The sequence below is a fragment of the Oncorhynchus clarkii genome, chromosome 10 (genome assembly GCF_045791955.1).
Source record: "Oncorhynchus clarkii lewisi isolate Uvic-CL-2024 chromosome 10, UVic_Ocla_1.0, whole genome shotgun sequence".
In the NCBI taxonomy this organism is placed as follows: Eukaryota; Metazoa; Chordata; class Actinopteri; order Salmoniformes; family Salmonidae; genus Oncorhynchus; species Oncorhynchus clarkii.
The window spans coordinates 58,234,499-58,246,144 of record NC_092156.1 but is presented as its reverse complement, the minus strand read 5'-3'; the positions used below and the strand labels follow the sequence as shown (position 1 = coordinate 58,246,144).

The window sequence follows — 11,646 nt, the reverse complement described above, 5'->3', positions numbered from 1 at the left end:
GTTTTGTGTGTAGGTGGGTGAGATAATTTTTTATTTCATCCATTTTGAAAAACACAACAATGTGGAATAAGTCAAGAGGTATGAATACTTTCTGAAGGCCCTGTAGCATGCCATGAACGTTTTTGTGCTTGGGTCTTTATGTTTCCCAACTTTTATTGATGTCACAAATACCCAGCCCAAGACTGATATGTGGTGACATATTATAGCCACAATCTAAAATGTTCATTAATTAAAAAATAAATAATAATAATATTGATGAATTTAGACATACCTGTCTGAACCTTATCATGACCATTGTCTATGTCTTTGTTGCCATTGTAAACAAAGAATGTCCTGTTTAGCTTAAACCCTTTCAGTTCATTCATTTTGAACTTTGGTAACTCAAGAGGGATGTGAATGTCTTTTCATTTAATTTCTTAATTAGTACAGCGAAGCTAATGAAACCAGCGTTTCCTTCATTCATTCACAACATGGGTCATGCTGAATTATAAAACAATATTGCATATCAACAAATGTTAAAAATCAAGGCAGTGCAGTAAGTAGAAGGAAAGCTACCCATATTCAGATTTTTACATTATCCTCAAGGTGTTCAATATTGTCATGTTCTCCATAGCAATTCATCTTTACAATGTACATATTTGGATAATTAATACGAATGAATGCAATACACTTCTATTAAAAACTGTGATACAATTGGATTGACTGGCAAGTTGCGCTGCCGCTGTGGTCATCAGTCTCAATAGTAGTGAAGCAGGTGTGACAATACAACCAGAAAGATTGTGAGTAGACTTGAAGCTGTGGTTGGTGTCCCTGTAAGAACACAGAAGTTAACTCATAAAAATGAACCCAACATAGAGTGCCATGTGTGAATGTTGAGAGTGACGACAATGACACGATTCGGCAATGATGCATTTTTCTTACCTGCAGTAATGGAGGTTGCATCAACATTGAGGATGGTGTTGTCCTGATACACAGCGTCAATAAATTCTTGCCTTACGGTCGATGCACTGGGAACCACTGTCGAGTTCTTGAAAATAAGGGCCAATTTGGCAATAATTGAGCCATTCCTGTAAACAAAGAAATAAATACTTATTTTGTTTTTCTTTTCAGGGCAGTGTTCTTTATGTGTTATGTGTTATTCAAACTTATTTGTAGATAGTTGTATTTGAATGAAGACATTCATAGACTTACAGAAAACAATTATTGTTACTTACGTGAACTGAATAACCCTACACCTTAAGTATGTTAAAGGGTGAACCTTTTTGTAAACACGACCCACCTGTGGGGAAAAATTTATTAGTGTCAATAATTTCAATCAGTAATTAAAGCAGGGAAGTCAGTGTCATGGTGTTGAAAGATACGCTGATTACCTCTTTGGTAACATTTGCTGCAAGTTCCTGATATGCTGATGTGGAAGAGTCAGAATACTCATTGAGGAATGCACGGATCATTCTGAATCCTAATCCCACTGACCCCTCGTTCGCTGTCGGTGCTGCTGTTGAGTCTGTGGTTGTGGTGGCTGTGGTGGTTATGGGTGGAATAGGAGTTGTTTGTGCGACTGTGGTTGAAGTGGGTGCAGTTGTATTTGTTGCCGCAGAAGCTGTGGTTGTCTTAAGAGGAGCTGTGGTTGTTGTAACGCTAGCTGTGGTTATAGTTGGAGAAGACGTAGTTGTGGCAGAAGCTGTGGTTGTAGTTGATGCAGCTTTGGTTGTTGTTACAGCAGCTGTGGTTGTAGTCGAAGCTCCTGTGGTTGTTGTGACCACAATTGTGCTAGTCATCGTGCCAGCTGTGGTGGTTGCGGGGGGAGCTGGGGTTGTTGTAACGCTAGCTGTGGTTGTAGTTGGAGAAGACGTAGTTGTAGCAGCTTTGGTTGTTGTGACCACAATTGTGCTAGTCGTCGTGCCAGCTGTGGTGGTCGCGGGGGGAGCTGGGGTTGTTGTAACGCTAGCTGTGGTTGTAGTTGGAGAAGACGTAGTTGTAGCAGCTTTGGTTGTTGTGACCACAATTGTGCTAGTCGTCGTGCCAGCTGTGGTGGTCGCGGGGGGAGCTGGGGTTGTTGTAACGCTAGCTGTGGTTGTAGTTGGAGAAGACGTAGTTGTAGCAGAAGCTGTGGTTGTAGTTGATGCAGCTTTGGTTGTTGTGACCACAATTGGGCTAGTCGTCGTGCCAGCTGTGGTGGTTGAGGGGGGAGCTGGGGTTGTTGTAACGCTAGCTGTGGTTGTAGTTGGAGAAGACGTAGTTGTAGCAGCTTTGGTTGTTGTGACCACAATTGGGCTAGTCGTCGTGCCAGCTGTGGTGGTTGCGGGGGGAGCTGGGGTTGTTGTAACGCTAGCTGTGGTTGTAGTTGGAGAAGACGTAGTTGTAGCAGAAGCTGTGGTTGTAGTTGATGCAGCTTTGGTTGTTGTGACCACAATTGTGCTAGTCGTCGTGCCAGCTGTGGTGGTCGCGGGGGGAGCTGTGGTTGTTGAGGGGGCTTTAGTTGTTGAGTTTTGGGCATTCCCTGATGCTGTTGCAAATTCAAAAGCATATATTTTAGAATATCTTTTAGAATTTCATAATGATCTACATTTTAAAGACTAGAGAATTAACTTACCTATAATCATAAGAAGGACTATGAGAATTTTTCTGTTCATCTTTGAAACAGTTTTATTTTTAGTCTGTAGTCACAGAGAGATGGGCACACAAGATTAATGTAAAGATAAAAGACAAATAGTTATAAACAGAATGACATTGACAAACATAAAATCAATTGGAATATTGTGGAAAGAGATCACGAATGGTAAATGTACGTCAGACTTTTTGTCTGATTTTTGTCCCTGTTTTTGTACAGTATTGTTGCTAGGGTTGAATATTTGACTAATTCACAGTTGTATTTTAAAAGTTATTCATTAATATTTTGACCACTATTTATTCATACAGGAAGTCCCATTAAGATCAGAAGGCATCTATTTTGATGGAGACTTGGCATATATGGCAGCTCAATTAAAAAATGGATATGCAGTACAGTGCATGTGTTTGTGTAAAAACTGTAAATGTATAGATTTCCTGCCAAATTTGCAAATTTACAAATGAGAATGGTATCTTAAGATGTACTGTTTTTACACATTCACCACAACGCATGCACAGCAAAAACATTAATATCAGTGACAACACTTACCACCGTCACATTAAAACAAATGTAGCCATTAAGAGTGAAAACAGTTGCACACAAGCCGGCAACAATTTCCTTGAATTCGTCTATCAGGTCAAAGCATTACAGTTTTAAGGAGTTCTTGAAATTATTCCAGGACCAAGGTAAAAAGTTCTGGTACCTGGATTAAGAACTTCACTTGAGATGATAAGAACATGGTTGACTGAGTTCAAGGAACAGAGTTAGAGAGGAAGTTGACCAGTTATTGCCTTGTCAATGAAGATTGTTCTGACAAAATTGCACTTTTACAAACACAAACTAAAACTCTGATCATAATGAAAAGACACGTAACACAATAATTGAAAACCACACTTACCCCCCCAAAAAATGTATGGGTTATGGATGTCTTTTTTTTTTTACAGCACTCCTTTACTGTCCTTGCTGTTCAGCAATTCTTTTCAGTTGTAACGTTGTAGCTGAAATCCTCTGAAAGCTCAGTACTCTTCCAATGGTGCACCTCCAAACTCTACTTAGCTCCTTCACCGCTAAAGCCTTTATAGCTTAAAGAACAACCTCGATGACATCATTAGGATGAATGTTGAGGTGCAAAGGAAAATGTTTGTTCACGACAGCACGTTGGAAAAGGGTGTGTTGAGGTGTGTCCTGTACTATTATCTTTTGAAGAAGAGTGAATGAGCTCTCTCCCATGCCATGACTGAATTCCTCATCTAGCCGTACACGGATACACATACCTGGACCTGTTAGATGTTGCAATTGTAATGGGTTGTAATACATAATGTAATGTACTCGATTACATCATGATTGTGATAAATGTATTGTGTTTTCATGAGTCTGAGTTTCCCAAGGAAATGCCAGAACCACAAACATACAAGATTATTTTGCCAATGGCACACACACATATGTATGTGCAAACATGTGCACACAGCCATTGATGACACACAGAATATGCACGTCTACAAACCACATACTTGATCAAGTATACAAAGGCTATCATTATCATGATCTAAGAACAGCTGTGTTATACAAAGGTGAATATGAACTAGAGATGGGCATTTAAATGGAAAATCTATATGAATATCAGTTGCAGTTCTTTCTGATATGATATCGATATGTACAGTTGAAGTTCGGAAGTTTATATACACCTTTTTCAAACACATTTCAATTCAGTTTTTCACAATTCCTGACATTTAATCCTAATACAAATTCTCTGTCTTAGGTCAGTTAGGATCACCACTTTATTTTAAGAATGTGAAATGTCAGAATAATAGTAGAGAGAATTATTTATTTAAGCTTTTATTTCTTTCAAACCGTAGTCTGGCTTTTTTTATGGCGGTTTTGGAGCAGTGGCTTTTCCCTTGCTGAGTGGCATTTCATGCTATGTCGATATATGAATTGTTTTACTGTGGATATAGATACCTTTGTACCTGTTTCCTCCAGCATCTTCACAAGATGCTTTGCTGTTGTTCTGGGATTGATTTGCACTATTCGCACCAAAGTACATTAATCTCTTGGAGACAGAACACGTCTCCTTCCTGAATGATATGACGGCTGCGTGGTCCCATGGTGTTTATACTTGCGTACTATTGTTTGTACAGATGAACATGGCACCTTCAGGCGTTTGGAAATTGCTCCCAAGGATGAACCAGACATGTGGAGGTCTACAATTTATTTTCTGAGGTCTTGGCTGATCCACAGGTACACCTCCAACTGACTCAGATTATGTCAATTAGCCTATCAGAAGCTTCCAAAGCCATGTCATAATTTTATGGGATTTTCCAAGCTGTTTAAAGGCACAGTCAACTTAGTGTATGTAAACTTCTGACTCCCTGGAATTGTGATACAGTGAATTATACGTGAAATAATCTGTTTATAAACAATTGTTGGAAAAATTACTGTGTCATGCACAAAGGTAATGTCCTATCCGACTTGCCAAAACTATAGTTTGTTAACAAGAAATTTGTGGAGTGGTTGAAAAAGGAGTTTTAATGACCTAAACTTCCGACTTCAACTGTATATATAAAGCGCATTCGGAAAGTATTCAGACCCCACATTTTGTTATGTTATAGCTTTATTCAAAAAAAGAATCCCTCATCAATCTACACACAATAACCCATAATGACAAAGTAACCCATAATGCACAATAACCCATAATGCACAAAGTAGATATTATTTAATTTAATTAACAAAGTCAATCAATTTCCCTGTGTGAAAAAGTAATTGTCCCCTTACACTAAACAACTATTTGTGCCACCTTTAGCTGCAATGACTGCAAAGCATCCCCAAACAATCACACCACCACCACCTTGCTTGACCACTGGTATGAGGTGCTTACTATGGAATGCAGTATTTGGTTTCCACCAGGCAAAAAGTTGACTCAAGTTTGCCAAAAAGCATCTGGAAGCACCTTGGTGATCATCAAGACTCTTGGAAGAATATTCTACGGACAGATGATTCAAAAGTACAACTTTTTGGATGACATGGGTCTCCATTATGCCTGGTGAAAACCAAACACTGCATTCCACATTAAGAACCAAACAGTGAAGCATGGTGGTGGTGGTGTGATGGTTTGGGGATGCTTTGCTGCCTCGGGACCTGGACGACTTGCCTTAATGGAAGGAACCATGAATTCTGCTGGGTCTCAGAGAATTATACAGGAGACCTAATCCCAATTGCGATGTTGTGGCAGGACTTGAAATGAGCAGTTCATACTTGAAAACCCACAAATGTCGCTAAGTTACAGAAGTTCTGCATGGAAGAGTGTTCCAAAATTCCTCCACAGCGATGTGAGAGACTGATCAACAACTACAGGAAACATTTGGCTGGAGTCATTGCACAACCAGTTATTGAGTGTAAGGGGGCAAATATTTTTTTTCACACAGAGGCATTGGGTGTTGCATAACTTTGTTCATGACATTTTATAAAATAAGTATGTAATTGTGGTGTTATTTGTTCACTCAGGTTCCCTTTATCTAATATTAGGTTTTGATTGAAGATCAGATAACATTCAATATCAAAAATATGAAAATGTAGAGAAAATTAGAAAGGGGGCAAATATTTTTTCACGGCACTGTATATTGGTTTCATAAAAAACATTGTAACTGTATGAATACATTTTTCTGTTCATTTTTCTGTTCAGTAAACTGGTTGCTGATTGCCCTTGGGGCCAAGCTTTAACACAATGGGAAGCCCATAAACCAATGATGGCGCATCAGTTAAATATGTTAAGTAGGGCGGCGCAGAATGGGCCCATTATCATCCGGTTTAGGGGAGGGTTTGGCCAGGGTAGGCCGTGATTGTAAACGGACTTGCATAGTTAAAAAAAGGTTAATTCAAATAGAAAAAATAATGTATTGTGTTCCAACAGCACTTATGTCATATTTTTTAAAACCTTTATTTAGTGTTGTTCAGAATGACAGCTTTTTACCTTGTCAGCTCAGGGATTCAATCTAGCAACCTTTCTGTTACTGGCCCAACGCTCTAACCACTAGGCTACCTGCCACCCCACTAATCAGACATAGAACAAAATTAAGGTCATTTGAACAAATTCCAATGTGCTTCATTTTAAGTATTACACTCCTCCAGGCTGTCTAAGGTCTATTTGACCAAAAAGGAGAGTGATGGAGTGCTGCATCATATGACCTGGCCTCCACAATCCCCCGACCTCAAACCAATTGAGATGGTTTGGGATGAGTTGAACCACAGAGTGAAGGAAAAGCAGCCAACAAGTGCTCAGCAGATGTGGTAACTCCTTCAAGACGGTTGGAAAAGCATTTCAGGTGAAGCTGGTTGAGAGAATGCCAAGATTGTGGAAAGCTGTCATCAAGGCAAAGGGTGGCTGCTTTGAAGAATCTCAAATATAAAATTTATTTCGTTTTGTTTAACACTTTTTTGGTTACTACATGGTTCCATATGTGTTATTTCATAGTGTTGATGTCTTCACTACTGTTCTACAATGTAGAAAATAGTCCAAATAAATAAAAACCCTTAAATGAGTAGGTGTGTACTGTACATATATTTTCCATGTTTACTAATGATAAAGGACAAATAGTGCATAGTGCATAGACAGGCATCTCATATAGCCACTGTTAGCGTTGTCTTCTGCCGAATCCATCACCGTTGTTATTTCTTATGTTGTCTTGTCAACTTGTCTCTCTGGTTTTATTTGATGGATGGTTATGAACTATTATGTTTCCTCCCACCATGTTCTAGTGGGTTTCTCCTAGCCACTGTGCTTCTACATCTGCATTGCTTTGCTGTTTAGAGTTTTAGGTTGGGTTTCCATACCAGATATCATATATGACATCTGCTGATGTAAAAAGGGATTGATATATACATTTGATTGATTGTATATAATGACAAGATGCTCATCACTTAACAATGCAAGTCGTTGTCCCAAAAAGGCAGGAATATAGGAAACATACTTAGGTCAGATTTTGGCGAGACTGAGCTCTTTCACTTCTCCTCTTCCTCTCTGCTGAAACTAGCAAGGAAAACAGCGCACGTCTGTCTTACTATATGCATCCTATGTATCTGATGTTGTCTAGCCAGAAAAGTATAACGTGCCATACACCTTTTGTCCAGAAGATAGACTAAATGGTCTACATACGGGGGACAGAGGGGCGCTGTTTCGCTCGCTTGGATGCTTTATCTGAGATGGATGCATCTTTCTGTCGGCGCGTGTCTCGGTCAAATAGATGATCAATTTGGATGGGCAAGGAAACACAGTAGGGCGGGCCAGGCCCCGTAGCCCTGAGGCTATGTGCATCTGGAAAGGAGGGAGATGTAGAAGGGGCTTCCTTTTAACATTAGCCAGCCCGGGGAAAGGGTAGACATTGCATTATTCGTGCATGAAATATATAAATACTCATTGAGTTCAAGAGTCAATTCATATTGACCTTGTCATTTATTGGCCAGAGAAAAGTTCAAGTCACCAGCTACGGCCGACATGTGATATTTTGTGTTTTGTGAAGATTGCTTTTTCCCACAGACATAACTAACTCTGGGTTGTCGCCAAGAGCGCATGGTTTGGATTCCTCCCCTTACATTATGTCTCTTTCAAGACAGTGGTCCTAAAGATACACCTCCGCAACTGTTACCACACCCTCCGTTTAATTACATGCGAGTATTTTGACATTCCTTGAGTCTTACCTGCTTGGAGTGCCAGGACGACTTTAAGAAATGTGTAAACGTGAGTCTTTTTTAAAAACTGCTCTAGGTAAGCTGAAACTCAAGGGAGTTTGCGGATGTAATCACGGGGGTCAATCATTTTGCGGACGGATGAAAAACCCCTAATACAAAGATGAGGGAACCTAAACAAGTAGCGAGTTTGAATCCTTGTATCTCAGTACTACAGAGGAATAATAAGACAACAAATCGTTTGTTGAATTACTCTACAGTCAACGGGACGACACATACTCCGAAATCGAAGTTTGCCAGACGTTTTCATGTCAGTTTATTCCATGACTCTTTCAGATTTAGATGTAGTGCCTAGGAGTATGGTCTAGGGGTCAATTTGGAACGCATCTTGGCCTAAACTTTGATTTTGGGGTTTAACTATCGCTTTGATGTCACAGGTTTTCTTTTACTGTGTTACAGCCTCATAAGCCAGTGCAAGGCTCGAGTACATGCAAATTTATGCTCAATCGGACGTAACAAATGATCTTGATATTTGCTAGCAATACTGTATCTTTCGTTCGTTCATTTGTATGTTCATTCATTGATCAATTCAGTTATGACATTTTTTTCAGTTGGCCTCCCCATTGTCAAGACAACAGAAACACAGCACAAACCAGAATAGTCCCAGGTCTGGATAAAATAATATTTGTTTAGGCCTAGTACCTGAAGAAAAAATATACTCTTGGTTACGCCATCGTGGGGTGTTTTCACAACAGACTTGGGAGAACAAAGGGTTTAGTATGTGATGTGTGTGTGTTCCAGTGCTTGTTATCCTTTGACTTTTTTGTTACTGATATGATCTAAGAGCTCTGGATGTGTAGATGTCCGTGACTGTATTGGGCAACACTTATCTGGATAGTCCATCTGTAGGGTCTCTACCAACTATCAGTAACATTTCAACTAACTATCTACTAAGCTTAGGCCTAACCATAACCTTAACCCGTATTCTAAACCTTATTCTAACCCTAATCGCAACCTTAGCAAGCAGTTGCTTATCAGCAGATATAGTTTGCTGATAGAATGACCATCTGTATAGCGTCTACAGATGGACAATCCAGACTATCCAATTAAAGTGTGACCCTGCACTGTCATACAATCATGAGCTGCTCTTACTCTCTTACTGTCTGCACGCATGCGTGTGTGTCACACAACCATAAGTTTGATATCGGGGGTATTCCAGAAAGACGGTTTAACAAATTCAGGACATGTTGAACATTTCCGGGTGCACTTAACCAGATGATGTCCAGGATTTGCTGGTTCCAGGACGGCTAATGGGCAGATACAAAATCAAAAGACAGAGCCCAATATTTCACAAGTCTAGAACAAGAAGCAATTGTAACATCGAATATGTTTACGTAATTTCCCCCCTAAAAACAGAGGGAGCCAGGCACTGGAAGAAAATTGTATACAGAGTATATGCTCTGTATCCAAGTCAAGTGGAATGATTGCAATATCCAACAGCCCTAGCTTGCACACATGGGTTATTAGTAATAATGCTTCCGCTTCATAGAGCACTTTTATTGCAACGCTGGTGATGTTACACTAGACTACTACAACTTACATATTAGGCTATGTCACAATTGTAATGGTAGGCCCATTCCATAGCCTATGGAGGATTAGCCTATGGAGGATTAATAGTTATCTATTGAATTCATAGTGCTTTTTAATGACACGGGCAGCAATGTGTTATAGGTTTATTTGTAACCCCGTGGGAGCAAAAATAACCTGGCAGCAGATCAAAACTAAATGCAAGAACATCATACATACAGGTAGGGGTAAATTATTAGTTAGGGGTATTTCATGGAAATCAGATTGCTCCCTGACCTGAAAGTGTCACGAACGTCATCAGGGAAATGACCGGACCAAGGTGCAGCGTGGTGAGCATATATTTTTCTTCATTAAGAATGTCGGCAACAAAACAAGAAACACCACAAACGACCATGACGCTTCCTAGGGCTATACAGGCCACTAACAAATACAACTACCCACAACTAAGGTGGAAAAACAGGCTGCCTAAGTATGATCCCCAGTCAGAGACAACAATAGACAGCTGTCCCTGATTGAGAACCATACCTGGCCAAAACATAGAAAAAGAAAACATAGAAATAAAGAAACTAGAATACCCACCCTAGTCACAGAAAGTAGCCTCTGGGCCAGGAGAAACTGTTACTCATGTTCTCCCCTGGCCCACAGGCTACTAGTAAGTAAACATCTGACTATCACATAATGATGTAACTTGATATTTAAAGTAATCCCATTCTTTGATTTATCTAAATGTCAATTTGGCTGATTATATGATTGATTGTGCTGTAAAACGATAACGTTCCAAAAGAAAAGCTTCTTAATGACCTCAATGATCTATTTGCAGGTCCCTTTGTAATGTATGGCAAACAATGCAGGATTCGATGTCATTTGGATTTACCGTAAAGGGACAGGCCATAGTGACTGACAAGAATTTGATTGTCGGAAAAGACCCATCTTTATTCACCAGGACAGGCCAAGATCAAGTTAAACAAGTAGGTAGCAGGTTTGCTTCAGAGCATTCGTTGCTGTGGTTTCCGATGAAGCAATTCATGAGCTCTCTTTCTGGAACTGGAATTCTGAGTTTGCTAAAGTTCTGGTTTGACAGATCTCACTAATCCGGGTATCTGGAACACCCTCTGGTCAGTCTCATGAGTCAAACATTTTAAAACCTCTTACTTGCATTCTAACTTAACCTGTTTCTTATTTCCAATAAAATCAATTCAAAACTAAAATGTCCAGATTCATTGATTCCCGTGTTTAATTTCCACAATGTCCACAGTGTCAGTTTACAGGTCATAAATATATTTATTGTCTCAGTTTACAGGTCATAAATACAGGATAGGCATGAACTCACAATTTATTTGCGTGAATACATTGTTCATTGCAGTGGCTTAGTTGCTTATTACCTCTTTTAGTACCTAAAACGGCTTAGTAACTTTAAGCTCAAAGTTCAACTCTATCGTTCAGCATACATAGTCTAAATCTATTTCTTGTCTCAATATATATAGTCCCTTTAGAAAGTTTTCAGGACCCTTTACCTTTTCCACACTTTGTTGTGCTACAGACAAATAAACAATTTATGAAATTGAGATTTTGTGTCACAGATCTACACACAATACCCCAGAATGTCAAAGTGGAATTTTGTTTTTAGAGCATTTTTTTTTATTAATAAAAAATTAAAAGCTGAAAATGTAGTCAAACCCTTCGTTATGGCAAGTATAAATAAGTTCAGGTGTAAACATTTGCTCAACAAATCGCATAATAAATTGCATTCTGTGTTCAATAAGGGATAATCA

The 11,646-nt window shown here is 39.4% G+C and overlaps 1 protein-coding gene across 1 annotated transcript in view; it reads right to left on the bottom strand.

Moving 5' to 3' along the window:
* Positions 1-243: 243 nt before the first annotated feature.
* Positions 244-11,646, bottom strand: part of LOC139419300 (mucin-2-like) — a 50,208-nt gene continuing 38,805 nt past the window's right edge. The window contains exons 4-7 of the mRNA XM_071169248.1: positions 1,371-2,506; positions 1,215-1,279; positions 922-1,067; positions 244-810 (exon numbers count right to left, since the gene is read on the bottom strand). Coding sequence (XP_071025349.1) covers positions 737-810; positions 922-1,067; positions 1,215-1,279; positions 1,371-2,506 — 1,421 coding nt within the window. The 3' untranslated portion in view covers positions 244-736. The remainder of the gene's footprint in view (positions 811-921; positions 1,068-1,214; positions 1,280-1,370; positions 2,507-11,646) is intronic.